Source organism: Antechinus flavipes, chromosome 3 (genome assembly GCF_016432865.1).
Source record: "Antechinus flavipes isolate AdamAnt ecotype Samford, QLD, Australia chromosome 3, AdamAnt_v2, whole genome shotgun sequence".
In the NCBI taxonomy this organism is placed as follows: Eukaryota; Metazoa; Chordata; class Mammalia; order Dasyuromorphia; family Dasyuridae; genus Antechinus; species Antechinus flavipes.
In genome coordinates, this window is record NC_067400.1 from 232134261 (window position 1) to 232157335 (window position 23075).

At 32.1% G+C, this 23075-nt stretch overlaps 1 protein-coding gene across 1 annotated transcript in view; it reads right to left on the minus strand.

Moving 5' to 3' along the window:
* GABRG3 (gamma-aminobutyric acid type A receptor subunit gamma3) overlaps nucleotides 1-23075 on the minus strand; it is a 916890-nt gene that overhangs the window by 855981 nt on the left and 37834 nt on the right. Inside the window, exon 3 of the mRNA XM_051984649.1 lies at nucleotides 9389-9456. Coding sequence (XP_051840609.1) covers nucleotides 9389-9456 — 68 coding nt within the window. The remainder of the gene's footprint in view (nucleotides 1-9388; nucleotides 9457-23075) is intronic.

Genomic DNA, 23075 nt, shown 5'->3' on the forward strand with positions numbered 1-23075 from the left:
TGGTTGATCTCTCTGCCTTTCTATTCCAGTCTACTCTCCACACTCCTGTCAAATTGAACTTTCCAAAGTGCAAGCTTGACTTTATTCAATAAACTCCAAATGCTCCCTAAAGTCCCCAGGATCTAAGATAAAATCATCTTTTTGTCTTTTACATTCGCTTCATAATCTCGCTCCTTCCTACCTTTCCAGTTTCTTACACCTTAACTTCTTTTTACCCTACTAGTATCATCCCAAGACATTGTGCTATCTCATTCCCCAGAGAAAATATTCTATTTCCCAATTCTATACATTTTAATTGGCTTTCTCCTAAGCCTGAAATTCTCTCCCTCCTCATTTCTCCTTCTTGGTTCTAACATTGTCAAATCTCAGCTGAAATTTCACCCTCTGAAAGAAGGCTTTCCTCCTCCACTTTAATGTTTGTGCCTTCTTTCTAAGTCCACTCCCAATCTATCCTGTACATAGCTTGTTTGTGCAGTGCTAGTTGCATGATATCCTCTCCATTAGATTCTAAACACTTTCAGGGTAAGACAGTTTGGTTTTGCTTCTTTTCTTTTTATCCCCAGTGCTTACTTAACATTGCCTAACACATAGTAAACATTTAATAAATGCTAACTTACTGACTGCTGTGGTATTTCTATGATTCCTTGAAAATGATATTTTGGTCATTTTTATAAAAAGTTAACAATTATGTTCTCCATCAGCCACATGCCCCCTATTTTATGTGTACATACATATTCTTTACATCTAAAAAACAGGTTCAACATAGTATTTTTCACATTTATAAAATAGAGAACATAAAGATAATAAAACTACTAGAGTTCATTCTTTCTATCTCTGTCTCTCCTTTCACATCTCTGTTATCTTTCTCAGTCTTTCTCTCACACACACATGCACACACACACATACACACCTATACACACAGCATATACTCCTTATAAATAATAATAAAATGTAGTCAAGTGGTCTGTGTGAGGAGGTCAGTAATTGAAAGCAACATGCACACTTAAGTGTCTTTATAAATAAATTTAATCATTTAAAAAAGAGAAAAGTTCACTTTCTAGCAACTGCTTTTAAAAAAATTGCCTAAAGTTGAATATGTCAAAGAAGCTAGTTTCCCAAAGCTTCTAGAATGACTACCAACAGGTTTCTTCCACTCACTAAAGAGTACCTTAGAAGCTTGAAAGAGTTGGTAGTTTGTTCTCTATTTGTAAACAAAAGTTTGCTTATAAAAAGTATTTGATTTCATTCCCTGCCATATTACTTTTAAAAGACCATGTGACTTAAAATAATAGAGTCTAGGCTTGCAAAAATACTTGACTTCAAATCCCATCTGTGAACATTTACAGATGACATAACTATTGCCATTATTTAATTTCTCTTAACCTTACAATGTAAAATAAGTATAACATTGTATATTTCCCAGGGCTCAAATAAGATTATGTACAATACTTTGCAAATATTATATTAATCCATGCAAAACATTGGAGAAACAAAGAGGAAAAAAACCCAAAATAAATAGTCTTTGTCTTCAAGGAGCTCACATAGGTTCATTCAAAATACTTTGAGGAAGAAGGCAACATTCACAACTAAGGGAACTGGGAAAGACCTCACACTATATATGTTCCCCTGAATTGAATCTAAGGATTCTAAAACAGAGAAGTAAGAATGGGTTGTATTCCAGAGATGGAATACGCCTCTCATACAAAAGCACATAAGCCTTTGATAGAATGCCAAGTTGTGAGAATAACAAGAAAGTCTCTTTCAATGGGACTTAGAGAATGTTCAAAATTTGAAATGCCTGGAAAACCAACTATAAGGGAAGTCATGTGAAAAATCAGAAATCAGAATAAGGATTCTGGCAGAGTAGGTAAGAAAATTTCAAGCTCTCCAAATTTCCCCAGAAAGAAGACAAAATAGGACTTCAGAATGAAATTAGAGTGGTAAAAATAAACTAGAGCTCAGGCAGACCAGTAGTTTGGGACAACTATAGAGATGATCTGAAGAAAAATATCATAATGGAAGTGACTTGAATGAAGTGTAAACAATTTTAGACTAGCATTGCTGAAACAGCAAGTGGTGAGCCCTGGGGTTACCAAGTTGGGAGTCTCAAATTCTGTTACAAAAGTTTTCACCTCCCATATAGTATGAGGAGTCTGCCATCTGAAGGAACTTTTCCTGCTGAGAGACACCAGGCTCATCTGTGTTTCTGATGCATAACCCTGGGTAAGAAGGAAGCAGCACAGAACAAGTGAGTTACAAAAGCAATAGGACATGGATGTTGCTGGCTGTGGGCTCTTACAGAAGATAGAATTCTTGGTTCTAGTACCAGACCAGAGGAAAGAACTAAAGGGGGACCTAAAGCTAGAGGAACCTTCACGCTCCCACACCAGTATCAGAGGTGATTATAATAAGAGCTGTTATATGTGTATGTATATGTACACACACACACACACGCGCGCGCGCGCGAGCGCGCACACACACTGATGCATGCGTGTGTGTGTGTGTGTGTGTGTGTGTGTATAAAATGAGCAGGCAAAGGAGAAAGAATTCAACTATAGAAAATTGCTATGGGAATAGAGAAGAATTGGGTTCATCTTCAGAGGAGGATATATAGCAAAAAAGCCAATTCTACCCTAAAGAGTAGTGTCAAATGATCACCTGTCCAAAAAGAATTCATAGAACTTTTAAAAGGCTTTAGAACTCAAACAAGAGAGATTGATGGGGAAGTTTTAAATATAAAAACAATGCAAGGAAAACAAGATCATAAAAAGAAAGATAATCTACTAGAAAAGGAGATCCATCTAAAGGAACAAAATAACTCTTTGAAAATAAGAATTAGGCAAGAAGAAGACAGTGAAGTTATAAGAAACTAAGAAATAATAAATTAAAGTATAAAGAATGAAAAAATGTGAAACATAATAAAATAACTGATCTGGAGAACAAATTAAGAAAAGAAAACTAAAGAGTAATCAGACTTCTTGAAAGCTAAAATATAAAAATAATCTTGATAAAATAACAAAAAAATAATTTTTAAAATTTGTCCTGAAGTATTAGAACAAGAGGAAAAGTAGAAATAGAAAAAATCCACTAATTACTACCTGAAAGAGATCCTACAAGGAAAACCTACAGGAGTTTTATGGACAAATTTCAAAACTCCCAGGTCATGGAGAAAGTATTATGAGCAATAAGAAAAGGAAAACAATTCAAATATGGTGGGGCCACAATTAGAATCACACAAGACCTAAAAAGGCTACATTAAAAGACTGCCTATCTTGAAACTCTATATATCAAGAGCAAAAGAACTGCACTTGAAGATAAAGATACCATGCTTAGCAAAGTTAAGCACAGTCCTGAACAAATAAATAAACATTCAATGAAGTGTCCGACTTTCAGAATTTTGTTGCAAAATGAACTAAACTTAATAGAAAATTTGATATACAAGATCTAAGAGAAATATAAGGTCAACATCAATTACTAATTACAAAGGACTCAATAAGGATAAGCTGTTTACTTTTTATACTTGGAAATGTAAAGTATATATCTAAGATTGTCATTAGTAATTGGGCAGTTCAAAAGAAAGATTGAAGCAGAGCTGAGTATGATGTGATTCTAAAAAGCAAAATCATGTAGGAAAAGATAAACAAATAATTATTTTATACAAGAGGTATAAGAAAAAGAATGGACACAGAAGGATTAGATGGGAGGAGATCTGGTAGTTCTAAAATTATAGAGGGAACAATGCCTATAGATCTCGAAAAGCATAAAAAACCTTCTACCCCCTCCCTTTACTGTTTTTTTTTTTTCTGGAACAAATATTCTTTCATCACTTTTTCCAACACTGACTGCATTTTCCCTCATTCCTCCTGACTAGCAAGTTGGAGTAAAAGAGTTGGAATACTTCTCATGCCCAGTTTCTACTTCTGAATTCTCACTCTTCTAGTCAATAACTGTTGAGGTTGAGTCTATATATTCCACCCAATTAATAATCTGATCATTGTTCTGTGTATTGTCTACTGCCATTCAAGGTACTCTCCTTCTTCCTTCAATGAGTTCAGCACTTGACTCATAATCTTTCTTCACAAAATTTCACACTGTAGAACTGCAACTTACCTACTAATATTTCACTCAAATACTTTAATATCACAGTTACTCAATTTATTCATTTCCAGTAGCCTTCTACCATCTCTATTTCCACACTTATCTTCAATTTTCTAAAATCTACTGATTGCTTTTCCATTGGCTAAAAACATTCTCATGTCTCTACCATCCTAAAATAAACTCTCATTTGATCTATCCATCCCTGCTAGTTATTATCTTTAACTCTCCTCCATTTTGTGGTCACACTCTTTTAGAAAGCTATCTACAATGAGTGCGTCCACTTCCTTTCCTCTCATTCTTTGCACAATTCTCTACAATGTGACTTCTGATCTCAAAATACCTGAATATAGTCATGTTTACATATAAAGACAAAATTTCTGTGGCAATTTGGCCACCATTTTCAGCTAAAAATGTTTTATTTAATAGACATTATAGAGTCATGAAATATATTCTATGCTAGGTTCCTCCAAAAAAATATAGAGGAAAAATCTATATTGCCTAGACTATAACATGTAGCTGCCTGTGCAGTGCATTGAGTCAGTGCATCGATAAATAGACCTTCCAGATGGATAATGATTTAGAATTAGAGCTCAGGAGCCAGTCAGGCTGACTTTCATTTAGAAAATTATATGCTATGTTGATGATACAAATGTTAGTGGCTCTTTTTATGTCAATATTCTTCAAATAATGCTTTGCAGCTATGAAGCATGAGATAGCATGGATTCCAAAAACTAAAAGATTATGACTAATTAAAAGAACAATGAGAAGACATATGGTATATATAAGTAGATATCAGTATATCACCATTGATTGTTTTCATGCTCAAAATTGTATAAAATGTAAGAATAAGGATATCTATAATCAGAAAGGGAGATCAGCCAAAATGTGGTGAGTTCAAATGTTGGGTTCTTGTTCTTCTATAAAATATTATAAAAGTTCTCTCTGGGTGCCTTCCCTGGAATCAGGATTTTGTCGGTCCCTGTTCGGGCACCAAAATGTGGTGAGCTTTTTCTTCTCAAAACACAGCCAGGTAATAAAAGTTCAGATCTTTTATTATCTCCAATATAGCCCGGTTAGCTTAGAGGTCTATCTCTCTGCTTGGTTCCAAGAGCTCCCTCCAAATGTAGCAGGAACAATAGATTACAGAGAATCCAAATGCTAATGGTACCAATGAGATGTAAGATGAATTGGAAAAGTATTTTTAAGTGGTGGATGGATTCACTAAGATTCAGAGAAAGATTTGGATGAGAATAATAGGATAAAAAGTCATGGAAATATATAAGGTGGCAATCAATATCATCAGCAAGAAAGTTATACCAATGATATCACAAATCTTATCTCACTTTCTAAGTAAGGAGTCAGAAATTTATAGTGAATATAGAAAGACATTTAAAATTCATTTAAATAGAATAGGTTCAAGAGAAAAATCAAAAGAAAAAAAGATATTAAAATGCAAGAAAATAAGTATGCATGATTTTTCCTAACAAAGGACAACCATCTTTATTATTGTTGTTACCCGTATTTCAAGGTCCTTAAATAAATGGGAAGAATCATGTATTTTCATAATACACATGGATGCTTCATCTTACATGCTAAAAAAAAAAAAAAACTTTTTTCATTTCATAATAAAATAGTGGGAATTAGTTTTCAGGAAGTTTTCCCAGAGACACTAGAGAAACAAAGAAAGGATGACATATGGCACACGTTTAAAATTCCATAGTTTTACATTTAAGACATGCCCTTTAGCAGAGCTTACATTGCTTCCCTTTTTATTTTTGGCATGAAAGCTGTCAGAATGTTTATCGACTCCTCTTTTTCTAAAGCTGAAATACTGCAATTCATCTTCAAATGGGAAATGAAGATTCAATGTTTCCATATTCAACTTAACCCAACTCCATTCTACCTGCCTTTCTGAGAAACATTGTTTTAATACTATGTGAACCTCAAAAAAATAGGATCAAAGATTTCCAGATGTGAAGCTAGATCTAGGATAACACATAATCCAGTTATACTCACTTTACAGATGTAAAAACATACCCAGAGAGACTAAGTGATAGACTAAGTGATTTGTCCAGTCACATGCCTTAAGAATAAAAAGTAAGATTTTAACCCAAGTCCTATGACTCCAAATTAACCAGTATTCATTGAAGCAAAACAGGGAAAATTAAATGATCTTAGTCACTGAAATGTTTCATAACTAGTCCTGGATAGTCATAAAGGGACAAATAAACATTGTGGCCAGTTCTAGAAATTACTATGATATATCTTGACCAGAAACAATTGACCTCTCTATGGCATAGTCAATATATGCTCAACTCAGATTGCTAAATAGGAAAAAAAGAAAACATAAATGGATACTCACTTAGCATATTCCATGTCCAAAGTATTGGGACAGCTCTCTGAACTGTTTTACATAGCCAACTTATACCTTGTAAATACTATTCAAATACATTTGGATGTACATCGATAAAACAGAAAACTTGAAAATCAAAGTATGCATGGCAATATATCTATATGCATATATAGGTTATATGCATATGAATGGTGTAGCATTGGATTCATGAACTTTTTTTATAAAACTTTTCTTGCAATGGAAACATTGAGTCAAAACTAGCACCCTTGGAAACTCTAGGACTTGAAGAATTATCTTTTATTGATAAAAGGCTTAACAAGTGGTTTAAGAGATTCAGTGATTTCCTAATGACAGATAAGGCAAGAGAAATACCCAAATCATAAATCATATGAAAATAAAATTATAAAACATAATATTGGAAGAAACTTCAGAGGTCCTCTAGTCCAATATCATCATTCCATAAAGGTAAAACTGAGGCTAAAAGATATTCAATAACTTTCCCAACCTCACAGATATGGTAAATGGCAATATCATGATATGAAACACCGTACTCCAAATTAAGTGCTCTTTTCAATGTAACATATTGACTCCTATTCCAAACTGTAGGAGTATCCCTACCTTACATTCCTCTACAAAAAGCCATCTACCTCTCTCTACAAAAATCCAGGATACAAATTCAATATGTGTCGCTGTGACATGGGCAAGATGAGCCACATATCACCCACTAGCTTCAATAATGTAAGGTCCTTTTCCAATATGAATCTATGATTCTGCTTTCTTATCCATCCTTAATAGTACAAAATCACTATGTAGCAGGGGCATATTCCATTGACTCATTGATTAAAACAATATCCTATTTGAAGCCACATATCTTTGGTTATCAAGACTTGTAATATATCAAAAAGACTTGGGAGTTGATAAAACTAAGAAATGGAGCTTCTGTTTACTTCATGGCTAAAAGATGCAATGACTAAAAGATGCATCTTATCACTTGCATTCCTCAATAAACATTTCTATTCTATGTTATTCACATAAATTATTTCCAGCACCTTGTAATTTGAAATTGATCAATGGAAGCATCAAGCCAATACACTTAGTTTAGTTGTATTCCCAAGAGAAGGCAAACTTTTTGTGGACAGATATTGTTATTTTTTTTTATTTGGACCCCATCCTCAGACCCTTAATATGGGCATAGTCCTTACTATGTAGCATGCTCTTAATATATGTCATTTTTGATACCAAGAAAGATCAATTAATTTGATGCTTCAAGAATTTGTAGTAGTTTGAGATCAATGCTCTAAGAATCAATTATCTATAGTATCTAGGAGTTTGAACTAATTTTATATTGACATAAAGGAAATCTTGAGCTTATTTTTTCATTTGGACAGTTTCTTATTATAATGTTATCAATAATTATTTTCTTCTAAAATTATAATCAGTGGGGGGAAGCTATTTTTTCAGGGCTCAAATCAGTTAGAATTTGTTTAGTTAAGGTTTCACTAAATTAAAAAAAACTTTAAAAATATTACTTATATTTTTTCATCTCATGATACTTCCAAATAAGAACTAGAATCATAATATTTCACTTAGAAATAAGAAATCTATAGAACAACATTTCCTTTTTACAGAAACATTCTTGCTAATGCTTTCTAAATATGGGGAGCCTCAATGTTTCCTAAGGCAAGGATATTAAATTCTTTAATTAATCAGCAAATAAATTAGGAAATAATCAATCACTTTACACAATAGTTCAATATATCTTCCCTTAAATTCTGCAAGTAAATAAATATTTACATACAGGTTTTTGTTTTGTTTTGCTTTTTTTTTTAAGAAAATGCCTGCAGTATAAATATATATCAATAGAAATCTAGATGGAAGAAAAAAAACAAAACTGTAGTGCTGAACTTCATATCACTTTACTTACAAAAGAGTTTTCCTGAAGAAATGAAAAATATTCTTGCTCAGATAATAAATATAAATTCCCCCTCATTATAGTTGAATGGAATTGCAAATATACATACAAGTCAGCATGTTGACAATTTCCAATTCTCATATTTCCTATATTTCTTAGAAAATACAGAGTTCACATGAGTCTAGGTCATCAACTGGGTATGCAAATACAAGTCATTATTTCAGCAGAATATATCAGTAACCATATCCAAGGAGATACCAATACACAATCCACACCTCAAATGATAAATCAAAATTCACATTAAATTCCCATAAATACACAATCCCTTAAGAGCAAAAGAGGGTAAAGCACAAATGATTTTAGTTTATGGTAACCCAATCATTACCAATCTAAATCAACTGTCAGATCTTTGTTTTAAAAGTCTGTGAGTATAGCCTTATAAGTTATCACATAATTCCTTCTGCTATAACAGAGACAGACTGAAAGCTGAAACATGGCTCACTACTGGGAAAATTAAGATGTCCCTCCAGATCATAACTAAAACCTGCTAGAAAGCTACACTGAATCAATAAAATGCTATACTAAGAAGTTAAAAAAATCAAACATAACAAATACCATAGGAGTTATTAATCATCCCATCTTACTATTTAATAGACCAATATACAGATATAATGTGGAAGAAAATCTCTTTTAATCATATTATTTACCCATGCATCAGTAAGACCAAATTTTCAGAAATACATAAAATCCTTTTCATCACCAACTTTACTATCACAACATTCTATTATTTTTAACATTCAGCCTAATATTGTAACTATCAAATGATACTTTTCCCCCTATGTATATTTCAAAAAGAAACAGGAATTTTCATATAGTAGAATAAGATTCTAAACAACATCAACACTAACAAAAGCATTTTTTCCCTCTTGTTCTCAAGACATTTATCACATTTTGGAAAAGCAAGGAATGTCACCAACAGAAGCCAGTAAGAAAAATCTTAAAATCTTTATTAATATGACACTTACCATATTTATTGATGATACAGGTCCAATGCTGTTAACATAAATGTCAACATCAATAACTGTTGGTTTGACTGTGGAAACAAAAAAAAAATGCAACATTTAGCATACTGTATAGAATAGAGATATAATCAAGCCAAATTTTCCAATAACACCTGCCAATGTCCTATTTCAATGTCAAGTGTAACCATGAAAGAGGGTGTATTCAATAGGAACAAGATTGCAATCACAAATCAGACTTTATATGATACAATTTTAAGGGTCTATTTAGAGAAATAAGTAGCACTTGTATTTCAATAACACAAATTTAGTGAAACCAGGTAATATCTGGTCACAAATTATTTCAGGAATAAAGAATATGAAGAAATTTCATTTATTCCAGTGTTGAAGGAAAAAAAATAGTATTAACATTTTATCTTCTGAAAAAAAAATTGTTGTATGCTATGTTTCCAGTTTGGTTAAAGAGATGTCCAAACTGGAATGGTCCCCTTTTCCATGTGTCATGACTCTCTATCCACACAAAATTTTTCTGCTAACTTTCATATGTATCTTGAATAAGGAACCAATATCATAAAATACAATGGGCATCCAAGTCACATTCCTTCTGGACCATTTAGGATCTAAAGTCCTAAGAGGACACCCTTCCCATTTCAATGATATCTTAATTTTTTCTCAATGCAGAGGGTGAGTGATGTCCCTCTCAATTAATGCACTTTGGCAGGTAATTTGGAAGACTGGCCATTAGTCGGGTCAAAAATCAAAGCATGTCAAGGTTAGAAGACAATGATGTAAACAAAAGTTATTTTTCACTAAAATGTCTGGTACCAGTTTTAATTCACTCTCTTAAGGAAGTCTTTTATTCTTTTTTTCAGGTGCTATATAACCTCTTTCCAATATTTTTCTTGCAAAATGGGAAGGACTTTAGGAGAAACAATCTTTTTTTTTAATATTCTAAAGAAACTAAAAGGAGATTTTAAAATATATTTCCATACCAATAAGCCAAATTATGTAGAAATAATGGAGTGAATTAGAAAATGTCTCAAATGTTATCTTATCTGTACCTGAATCAGTACCCTTCCTTTTTTCCTTACAATTTTCCTGACATCCTGTTATCCAGATACCACTTCAAGGCCTCCACTGATAAAGAACTCACTCTTTCCCAAGATAAAATATTTTACTTAGGGAGCAATTCTAATCATTAAGAAGCAAGTCTAATCATTAGGAAGCTTTTAATTGCCATCAAACCGAAATCTGCTCTCCATTCTCCCACCCCCATCCACTTTGTCACTGTTTGCCCTTTGTTCCTGACTAATTCAGTTCTCCAGAAGCATCTAGGTAACATAGTAGATACATCACTTAGCCTGGAGGCAGAAGCCCTAAATTCAAATATAGCCTCAGACACTTAGTAGCTATGATCCTGAGAAAGTTATTTAATCCCAGTTTCCCCGATTATAAAATAGAGACAATAACAGCATTCTACCTCACGAGTTTTTTGGGAGAATTAAATGAGATAATATTTATAAAGTCTTAGTACACATGGGGTTGCAATTCAGTTAAAAAAGCTTTGGTTTATAAAAATGCTTATTCCTTTTCCTTTTCCTCTCCCTCTAGAAAAAGAATAATCCCAATTCTTCAAATATTTAAAAACAGTAATCAAGCTTCCACACTATCAACACAAACAAGTTTTTCTTCTCCAAGCTAAACATCCCTCATGCCTTCAAATAATCTTCACTCACTCATTGCAGTCATGTCAGACTTCCAAGTAGAGGACTCTCACTTTAGAGACCAGAGGTTTACAGGATTCTCATGATCTCAGTTACCCACCTTTCAATGTTCTCTTCAAATAGTCAAATGGATTTGTGATCTCAATGATGAAACTAATCTTTCCAATGATACAGATTGCAATCTGTCTGTAACTGTCCATCTTATGCTATTCCTGCCCATGTCCTTCCATAATTTCATGTCATTAGATCCACACAACATTCTGGATGTTTTCCTTCAATTATTATCCAGAGGATGCTAATGGAGTGCCCAATGATCATCTTTTGCCTTTGTCACATGACTTGTCCATCATTTTTCCTATCATATATTTTTTGAGGACATCTTTTATACCATGTCTTCATATTTCTTTTTTCTATTTTGTGGCAGCCTATTTGTGCCCAATAAACACCTCTGCAATTGCTTTTTGGGTTATCTTCAGTGCTTTTGGGCACTTTTGTTATTCAGGGATGGTCTTTAATAATCATAATGCCCAAGGAATGTTAAAGTAAAATACTCATGGATGGGCAAATTTTCCCTGCAAATTCTGAAAGCAAATTGTCTAGACTACTAATTCAATTGATAAATTATGATTATTCACAAACAATATGTAACTTACAATACTACTTAGCTAAATACCTCAGTGAAAAAATAACCTAGCTAACATGTTTGCAATTAATATATCCCGAAATTCAAATAGTATAAAATAAATGAAAATATTACTATCCAAAGATTCAAGGATTGATTTTACTATCCTAGCAAACCTAGCAAAACTAGAACTCTGAAGACAGAAAATTCATTTCCCACATTTTTTTAATCTACGTAAAGAGAACAGGAAATTCCTCACATATTGTTCCTTCAGATGTATATACAGCTGTCATTCACAGAATCTTAAAGGAATCCTATAGATCTTGTGTTTCATTGATAACCAGATAGTGGAAAATTTCTTAGGTGTAAGCCAGGTTTTAGATTTTTTGAGATAGAAAGTTTAAATAAGAACAGCTGATTACCATCTGAAATGAAGGATTTAAACATTATTTTCTAATACAAAGAACTCTTAGCAGTTGACAGTGAATAAGAGGCAAATGTCCATCACAGAACTTTCTCCACAGAAAAGGGGACAAACAGTTCCCCTTAATCTCTTTCTCCCTTAAAGTGATTATTATTAGAGAAATAAAAGGAACTAATGGCTGTATTAGCAATTATTTCAATAAGCACACTACAATTTTGCTAAATAACTGATTGTTCACAAATGAACATCTTAATTGACTGATTTTCTATACAGATTTCTGTTATATTAAATTATGTCCCTTCCAGTCATGTTGTTTTAGCAAATGAGAATTTCAAGACCTTACAGAAAAGTGATAGAAAGATTACAAATTAATGCCTACACTTTTTCCTATGATTTTGTCAGTGGAGCTGAGTAATGAGACTTCAAAGCTGTCAGCATCTTAGAAAACATACTGACAAAATTGTTTTTTTTTATATAACTTATACATAACTGTGATTAAACACTGTCAAAAGAAACTATTCCCCACACTCCCTCTAGATTGTTTTATGAGCCACATCTGATGCATCATTCTTCCATCCAATCAAAAGTATTATGATTTTGACTGATATTTAAAACCAATTATTAGCTATTGATGAGTCAACTATTAAATGCTTTCTGAGTACTAACCTGTGGTGGGCTCATAAAAGAGTCAGAAATTTCCCCATTCTACAAACTATGCAATACAGTTAAATACAAAAGATGTTTTCCCCCATTTGCAGAATGATTACATCAAGACTTAAAGTTCTCTCCTAGTTCTAAATCTATGGCTATGTATGCATAATAACAGGATTAGAGAGGGGAATTCTGAACTGATTCACATTTGAAAAGAATTTCTGCTGACATGAGAACATGAAGCCTCCACCTACAAAGACTTACAAAGAAGAAGAAAGAACTATCTTAGTAGATTTTGTCATTAGGAAGTTCTGTTAGAAGTTTGTCCTCAAGAAAGTTCCATCCTCTGTGAAATGTTCTTCTCTGAAATTTTAGGCCAAGATGTATTTTTTATGTTGGTTCTTTCATTGAAATCTGAAATGTGTTCAAGTCAGACAGTTTCTTGTTTTTTTGCTTTATATGTCGCAAATTCCAAGGAGTATTGGTGAGTCCCTCCCAAACTTTTAAATTTTTTCCCACAAATTTGTCCTTATTTTTTGAACAGGATCACATCCAGAATGGAAATTCTCCTCATTGTTCCTGTAGTTTTAAAAATAATTAAAGAAATTCAAGAATTTATTAGCTATCCTAAATTTATCAGTGTACCAGTAAATTTCAGTGTACCAATTGTTCCTCATCCCTATTATACCATGCTTCAAAGCCAGGTTTATCATCTTCTGGCATATTTATCATTCATTTCTTCCATTTGTTGAGTGTTTTATAGCATATTAACATTGCCTGCCTTTGTCTCTTTCTTGACCTATCACACTTCCACCTCTCTAGTTTACAGATTTTCCCACATGACAATATCTTATTATAGAATGTTAACTGCTTCTATATAAATACCCTTCTATTATCCTATTTTAGTGATAAGTCACATCTCAACAAGCTTCAATAATAACTATAGAGTTGAATTTTTGTCCCTGAATTAAGATACCTCCTTAATTTTGTTTATCATTAATATTTTGTGAATATACATAAAAATCTTAGCACAAAAGTTTTATAACTGCTCCTTTTCTTGGCTAATAATTCATGTGAATTACTGTTGTTCAGCTATGCCCAATTTTTGTGACCTCATCTGGTGTTTTCTTGGCAAAGATATTAGAGTGTTTACCATTTTGTCCAGTTCATTTTACAGAAGAGAAAACTGAGGTAAACAGGGCTAAATTATTTGCTCAGGGACACATAGCTAGGCCAGATTTGAACTGAGTTCAACTCAACTGATGTTTCAACTCAGGAAGATGAGTACTCATTCCAGGCCAGCACTCTATCCTCTGTAACACTGAGTTGTCCTGTGAATTACTATTTCTGCATTGATATTTTTACTTTGTAATGTGATTTAGTAAGGGATATTAATAGTTTACTTCTTTCTACTTCATTTCCAGCTTAAATCTTTAATTAGTTTTCAGGAAAAAAAGCATTCTGATCTATCTTTATCTAACCTAGGATATCCAAGAATACAAGCCTATAATTCTATTATTTAACCTCTAGTTTAGAAATCCAAAGATCATTCTCAGATAATATCTTCTTAAACCACTTCTCATTTGCCAAATTTGCTTTTCTTTAGATCAAGTATAAAGCAAAAAAATAACTTTGGTATCAAATAATAAAACAGATAATTACTAGGGCCTCAAAATGTTTAATTCCTTGCCTGGACTTTTATATTTCTAGATTCATTGTCCATGTTTGGACCCATTTTGGGGTTTAACTAAGACAAACATTTTTTATACTCAAAGAATTTATTCTGTTTAGGTTATCATCTGCTCATATTAGGACTTTGCAATAGCCTCCTAATTAGCCTTCTCACCTAAAATCTCATCTCACTCTAATCCATCTCCAACAGAGCTGCTAATGTGATTTTCCTGAAGTTTAATTTTGACCATGTCATTCTCTTAGTTAAAAAAGTCCAAAAGCTCACTACTGCCTCTGAGACCAAATATAAATCCCCCAATTTTAAAATTTTTTTACAATTTGACTTCAATATATCTCATTAGACTTTATTTCTCCTCATAGTCTAAGGCACAGTCTAACTGCAATTCACATTGTTCTTAACATACAACACCACTTTAATTCCAACAGCTATGCTTTTGTGTTGGTTATCTCAGTACCTTCATCATTATTTTTGCCTAAAATAGAGACCCTATTGACTTCTGTCTTTTAGAATTCTTTTTTTTCCCTTCAATATTCAGCTCAAGGACTAATTTCTACATAAAGCCTATCATGATGACCCTATGTGCTAATGTTTTCCATGTCCAAGATGACCTGATATTTATTTTGTCAATGTAAATTCAAGTGTTAGGATTACTTAATTTTTTTTTTCTTTTGATCCTCAATACCTTGTAGAGTATCTGGTTAATAGCAGGCATGTAATAAAATTCTTTAATTAATATAAAAAAGTCATAGTCCAGACCAAGAATCTGAAAATCTAGTTATGGAGATCAGGTATTTAATTATACATTAAAAATAAATGAAGAAAAGAAAAAAAGTCATAAAGGAAATAAAAGAGGAAAGCATTTTTTTAATTATAGCTTTTTATTGACAGAACATATGCATGAGTAATTTTTACAACATTGTCCCTTGCACTCACTTCTGTTCCAACTTTTCCCTTCCCTCTCCCACCCCCTCCCCTAGATGGTAGACAGTCTTATACATGTTAAACATCTTAAAGTATATCCTAGATATAATATATGTGTGAAGATCCATATAGTTCTCTTATTGCACAAGAAAAATCAGATTCAGAAGGTAAAAATAACCTGGGAAGAAAAACAAAGATGCAAGTAGGCCACATTCATTTCCCAGTGTTCCTTCTCTGGGTGTAGCTGATTCTGTCCACCATTGATCAATTGGAATTGAATTATATCTTCTCTTTGTCAAAGATATCCATTTTCATCAGAAGGCATTTTTAAAGGAAGCATTTTAAAGCATCTACTAGGGGTTAGATTTCAGGATAAACCATTTAAGTGCTGTACAAATATGATCTTATTTGATCCTCACAACAATCCTGGGAGTTAAAATTATTATTACTTCCATTTTACAATTGAAAAAACTGATACATTCAAAAATTAAATTACTTTATCAAATTCTTACAGCTATTATATATTTAAGGTCACATTTGATTTCAGATCTTCCTGACTCTATCCAGTGTTCTATGCATTGCATGATCTAGAAAATTAATAAATGGTACATTGGTCATTCAGAGGTTGCAGAAGTCCACTAAGGTTTTGGAAAACAGGTAGAAATTGAAAATTAGCTAGCATTAAAACATAAGAAAAAAAGCATAAGGAAAAGGAAGCTAGAAATTGAGAAATGAGGGGAGGAACAGATGAAATGACTATATATACAATATATCTCTTTGGAAGAGGGCATGAACCTGGTTGCAGTGGCTAAGAATATTATATAATCTTAAAATCTTCAGAGTTGGAATCAAACAAATAGCCCCCAAATTCACCACTTGGGCACCCAATTTTATATGGAGATTAAGAAACATTTCCCCCAAATGAATGTGAACTATCTGCATTTTTGTTTTTCTTCCCGGGTTATTTATACCTTCTGAATCCAATTCTCCCTGTGCAACAAGAGAACTGTTTGGTTCTGCAAACATATATTGTATCTAGGATATACTGCAACATATCTAACATATATAAAACTGCTTGCCATCTAGGGGAGGGGGTGGAGGGAGGGAGGGGAAAAATCGGAACAGAAACGAGTGCAAGGGATAATGTTGTAAAAAAATCACCCTGGCATGGATTCTGTCAATATAAAGTAATTATTAAATAAAAACAAAAAAAAAAAAAAAAAAAAAAAAACAATGCTTAATTAAAACCAGTAGTAGTTCTTATAATAAAAAAAGAAACATTTCCCCCATCTACTCTGCAATAAACTATTCCTTTTTCTCTATCTATATCTTGCCTTTCTCCATGCACTTATTAAATTTTTGTATTTAAATGTTTTCCTTGGTTTCAAAATGCTGCATATTCAATAAATACAGGACAAGGAAAACTGAAAGTACCTACTCTAAGCTAATTCTTACAGACTAAAGACCAACTCACCAGTCAATTGTTCCAAGAATGATTTGCCTATCAACTCCCAAGCACCAATTTATATCTCCACACAGCCATAAGTAACTTTTAAGTACTGGCTTTTGGAGTTAGTTTTTTGTTTTTTGTTTTTTGTTTTTTTTTGGCAGTGTTATGGAAAAACCTGGTACCAACTCCGGAGGATGCTTTGTCTTTCCTACCTTTCCCTTCCTCCCACAACTCATGATTAGTAACTGAAGGCTCAGAGTAATACTGTATCTTTTGTGATAGCTTTGGTATTAATAGTCTATCTTTAGAATTGACCTCCTGGTGGAGATCTCAAAGATTGAAAATTTGAATAAAATAGGAGAACAAATATAGTTTTAATATCTTGATCCTCTACAGGAATAAACAGGCAGCAGCTGCAAAGTGAAATCACGATGGAAAAAAAATCAAATTTATTGTAAAAGTTTCTCAGAGAAGTTCTCCTTCCCCAGCAATTTCCAAAATGTCATCTTGCCAAAGCTTTCACAATCAACATCAAAAGAAGGTAGAACTCTGTTAAGTAGGACTTGAAAAGTTAAAAACTGGTCTAACTATAATGCATTCCTATCATATTTTTACACTAGTGTCACACACCTCATTCCCAATCATCTCTTTCAAGTTTACAGACCCCACCCAACCCCAGTGGCTTGAGAGAACAGAGGATATGCTATAAAAGCTAAGAAAGGAGAGTAATAGTGCTAAACTTTCAGAAAAAGACAAGATTGATTGTAAAATGTACATTTATTCCAGAAATTGATAATATTGGACCAACCTTGACTGAAGAGGAGAAATAAATAAATATTTCAATGAAAATATACTCTTAACTCTTACTTGAGTTTGGAAAAGGAAAATTAAGACAAACAAAAGAAAGAAAAAATAATATTCAAAGTAAATAACAAATCTTGTATTAGTCATGGTAATTAAAAGAAGGATAAGTACATATGAAAGAAGATGCTATCTGCATCAAGATGAAAAAAACTAATAAATAGATATTTAGAATAATACATATAAATGTATATGTATATGTATGTATGTCTGCATACCCAAACATGCATTTATATCTGATGATAGTTTTTGGGAGAAGTGGAAAAGTTACCTAACTTCATCATATATATATATATTTTTTTAAAGAATAGCAAGTTGTACATAATGGATTTGATGTTTCATATACAATCATCTTTTTTTTTTTTTAAATTCTACTGTTACATAAATGTTTATAAAGTAAATAACCCCCCAAAAAGAATAGTTGGGGGAACAGGCAGGAGATCAGGTTCAGAAATAACATAAGCAAAATGATCATAGTGACTAAGTACTTATTTAAAGGGGAGGTAATATGTTTATGTGTCTGTGTGGCTGCGTATTTTGTAGAAGAAAACACAAAGTCAATAGTAATAATGAAAATATGAATAAATTAAATTTGGCAATGAAATAAAAGATAGTGAAGGTATATGGGAAAAGGTGAAGAACTTACAACACATATTGATCAGAGACTGTTAGCTAAAGTATATCACGCCTATAGGCCTCAGTTTCGGCTTCTCCGGAGTCATGTATTTTATTTAGATAAGGCCTGGACTACATTCCATTGTCCAATGTGACCAAAGAAGCTGCGTATCACCTTGTTTACTACATTCCACTGACCAAGCAGGAAAACAGTAGACTTATGTGACCAACCACAACATATAGAGGGCAGGATTTTGGAGGTTCTTTGTCTGAAATGTATAAAAGCTGCAAGCATTTTCAAGGCTCTGGCCCTATCCTGCTGTGAACTTTTGCTCGCAGACCAGGATGTAGTCCACTTCTAAAGATTCTAATAAATAATTCTGCTTTCTATGAGTGATCTCTGAGTAGGTCTTTTTATCCCAAACAAAGGAATGAACAAATAAAAAACCAAATTTTGTTGTACATAATTTTTAAAATATTCAGAGTGAAAATGAGGGGATAAATACAATAGACTATGCTTCAAACAATTATATAAAAGTAGAATTTACAATTATTATCTTGATTGAAGCACAAAAAGTTGATGATAAAAACTGATCAAAGACATATTTATCATAGGCAATAAAAACTAAGAATATTAAATCTCTGTGTACCAAAACAGGATAAGGATTAAGAATTTAATAGAAGTCAGATAAACTACAAAAGAATTAATAACAAAATAATGATACAAGACTTTCTCTAAATCAAACAAAATGAATGAAATATAAAAAAGAAAAATATAAACTTTAAAGAATTGTTAAAAATAATAGATTTAAGCAATTTGTAGGAGCTTTTTTAAATTTTCAATTCCAAATTCACTCCTCTTTCCTACCCACTGAGTAGGCAAGAAATATGGTATTAATAATACACAAAGTCAAGCAAACCATATTTCCACATTAGCCATGTTACCAAAAAAAAAAAAAAAGCAAAGGAAAAAAAGAAAATGAAAAATTATGTTTCAATCTATACTAGGAGTTCAGTTTTCTCTCCTAAGATGAACAACATTTTTAATCATGAGTTTCTTTGGAATTATGAATCATTGTACTCAACAGAGAAGCAACAGTTTCTCACAGTTGAATAGCATTATAACATTGCTGTTATTATATACAGTGTTCTAGTTTTACTCACTGCACCAATTCATATGTCTTCCCAGATTTTTCTGAAACCATTTTCTTCATAATTCTTATATCATAATAGTATTCTATTATAGTAATAACAACATGTTCAGCCAAATATTGTTATACACAAGGATGCTTTTTTTTCCTTTTTAAAAAAAATTTATTTAGAGTACAGACCTGGTAATTGTATTGCTAGGTCAAAGGCTATGGACAGTTTTATAGTCTTTGGGGAGTTTCAAATTGTTATATAAAATAGTAGAATGAGTTCACATGTCCACCAACACCATTATCTCTGCCTAATTTTCTACATTCCACTCCCAAACCCCAATATTTTTTATTTCCCTTTTCAATGATTTTAATCAATTTGATGTGGCTGAGGTAGTGCCTCAGAAGTGCTTTACTGTGCATTTCTCTCATCATTAGTGATTTAAAGAATTTTTCATATGATTATTGATGGCTTAGATTTCTTTTTCTGAAAACTGCCTATTTGCATATCCTTTGACTATTTATCCATTTGGGAATGGCTTTTATTTTTATAAATTTGGCTCAATACAAGACAAAGTTTTGATAAATGAGACTATTATCAGAGACATTTACTCTAAATCATTCCCCTAGTTTTCTACTTTCCTTCTCATTTTGAATGCATTGTGGGTTTTGTGCCAATTTTTAAAAAAATGATATACTCACAATTATCAATTTTATCCCTTAATCTTCTCTATCTTTTTTTGATCTTGAATTCTACACTTATTCATAGGTCTGAAAGGCATATTTTTCTATGCTATCTTAATTTGCTTATAATATTACCCTTTATGTCTAAATCGTATGTCTATTTTGAGTTTGTCTTGATATACAATATGTGATGCTGCAACATCTATGCCTATTTTCTGCTAGGCAATGGAACTATCTAAATAGGACTAGTAAAGAACACATATACTTAATGTTCCAAAGAATAATGATACCCTTTACTAACCCTGAAATAATAAAATACTATTGAGTACAGGAAACATCATAAAAAGATACAAAATTAAATACAAAGTGGTGACATCTTGAATAACTAATGGGTCAAAGAACACATGTAAAATGAAACAGAAAATCAAAACTTATTGGATTTAGCTAAAGCAGCTCTCAGAAAGAATTGTCTATTTGGAAAACATGGATTAGCAAAATAGAAAAAAGATAGGATCAATGAGCAAGCTTGCCATTAATAAGATTAAAAATAATTGAGTTACTAATCAATTACATAAGAAAAACTTCTTGAAATTCAGAAACAAAAAGAGAAACATGGAAGTGGAGGGTGAGGGAGAGCCCAAAAAACCAAATTAAGAGCCTTTTTCTTTGCTGAAATTAACAAAATCAATCAGGCATTAACTATCTATTCTAGGAAAAAGAAAGAGAAAAAAAGAACAAGATAAATTCACAATAACTTAACTAAAATAGAAATATCGTAAACTCTGATATAAAATATATACTCAAAAAACTGATGTTTTAAATTTGGTGACCATCTATAAAATGTGTAAAAATACCTAAACCAGCATTTTTTAAGAAAAAGATATCATAAGACAATCTTAGAAAAAATACTAATCAAATTATAAATGGACTACTAAAATTTAAAACACCTTAAGGGAGGATAAAATTAAGATCCAAATGAACTGACAAATGAATTCCAGAAAACATTTAATATTTCTCTATTGCCAACTTATATTCACTAAAAAGACACAAGGAACAACATTGGGAAAACAATTAGCTTAATCAAATAAATAATAAACATCAAATTTTCATGCAGAAAAAAGCTTTTGACAAAAAATATAATACTTTTTTAAAAAATTACCTTGAAAAGATTAGGCATGGAACAGTTCCTTATTCTGATCAAGAGCAAAAATATAGATCCAAGAACTAGATTTGTTTGCAATAGAAACACACTAAAATTTTTCTCAGAATAAACAAGAATAAATAAAGATTTCCCCCCTCATTACTGTTTAACATGATTTCAGAAATGACATGATAACAAAAAGGCCATAGATTAAGTTAAAGGCATAAGAATCTGGCAAAGAAGAAATGAAAATTATTATTCTGAATAGATAGCATGATGACATACTTAGAAAAGGATAGCAGGTCAGTGATGTACCTAATTCAAATGATCAATAATTTCTGTAACAAAACCACATATAAAATAAATCCAGTAAAATAAGTAAAGAACACCCTTGATTAATCAGCTTCATTACTTAGTTAAAAAGAAAATTAGCTTAGGCAGCTAAGATCTGTCCTTAGTGAAATATTATTTTTAACTTCACTTTTTCTTTGCCTTTTTCTAAATGTTCAATAATAATCCTTTTAATACTGTGTACTATAGATGATTCAAACCAGTTCCAGTTGTTCAGTAATAAAAAGAGCCATCTACACCCAAAGAGAGGACTATGGGAACTGAGTGTGAACCACAACATAGAATTTTCACTCTTTCTGTTATTGTTTGCTTGCATTTTGTTTTCCTTCTCAGGTTTTTTTCTTTCTAGATCCGATTTTTCTTGTGCAGCAAGATAACTGTATGTATATATGTATATATATATGTGTGTGTGTGTGTGTGTGTGATTTAACACATATTTTAACATATTTAACATATATTGGACAGACTTGCCATCTGTTTTTCATTCTCAAAGATTATGATGGCAGCAAGATGATGCCATGATTTGTAAGTGAATTTAAGTAAGAGAAGATTGTGCAAAGTTAGAGGGGGTGGGGAGAAAGAGGGGAAAATTTGGAATAGAAGATTTTGCAAGAGTCAATGTTGAAAGATTGCCCATGTATATATTTTGCAAATAAAAAGCTATAATAATAAAAAAATACTGTGTCCTAAAATTTTTCTAAGACTCAAAATCAAAATCATTGGCTATTAACTGTTATTGTAGTGGAGAACTGACTAGAGTATAGTTGTAAATGTTCTCTGAATTCACTGTGTTCTGAAAAATAATATTGTTGACATCAAGACATTGACATTCAGAGAGCAAAAAAAAATTTTTTTTCTACATCAGTATAATTCACTTTCTCTCCTAAAGGGATTTGTGTTTCCTCCCCACAATAGGCCAAGTAAAGTCCCATGATTATAAGGCTACTAGGAAGGATGGTAATTAGGATAAATTCATGGTCCTGTTTCAATTCCCTAAGTCTGGTTACTTTATAGGTAACTGGGCAAATATTTTTTGGCACAATCTAAACCTGCTGGCAATAAAACTGAAAAGTCATCCAGTAGCCTCATTTTAGAACATAGTTTTGGGAAGAGAGATTTTTTCTGTGGCCTAAAAAGTAATAGTAATTTGAATTTATATAGCATTTTATCATTTGATCTTCACAACCTTTACTGAATACAAGGTAGTACAAACATTATCTTTTATTTCTTCCATTATGAAATTTAGGTTCAGGTTCATTTAGTTCCCCAAATTGTGAAGTGGTAGAATTACATCATGAACTAAGATCATATGGTTCTAAGAACAGCATTCTTCCCTTTCTGGAATGAGTCTATGTGATTATTATAAGTACTCTTTCATTTGCAAAAGTTGGAGCTTTGCATACAGTAAGTTCTTATT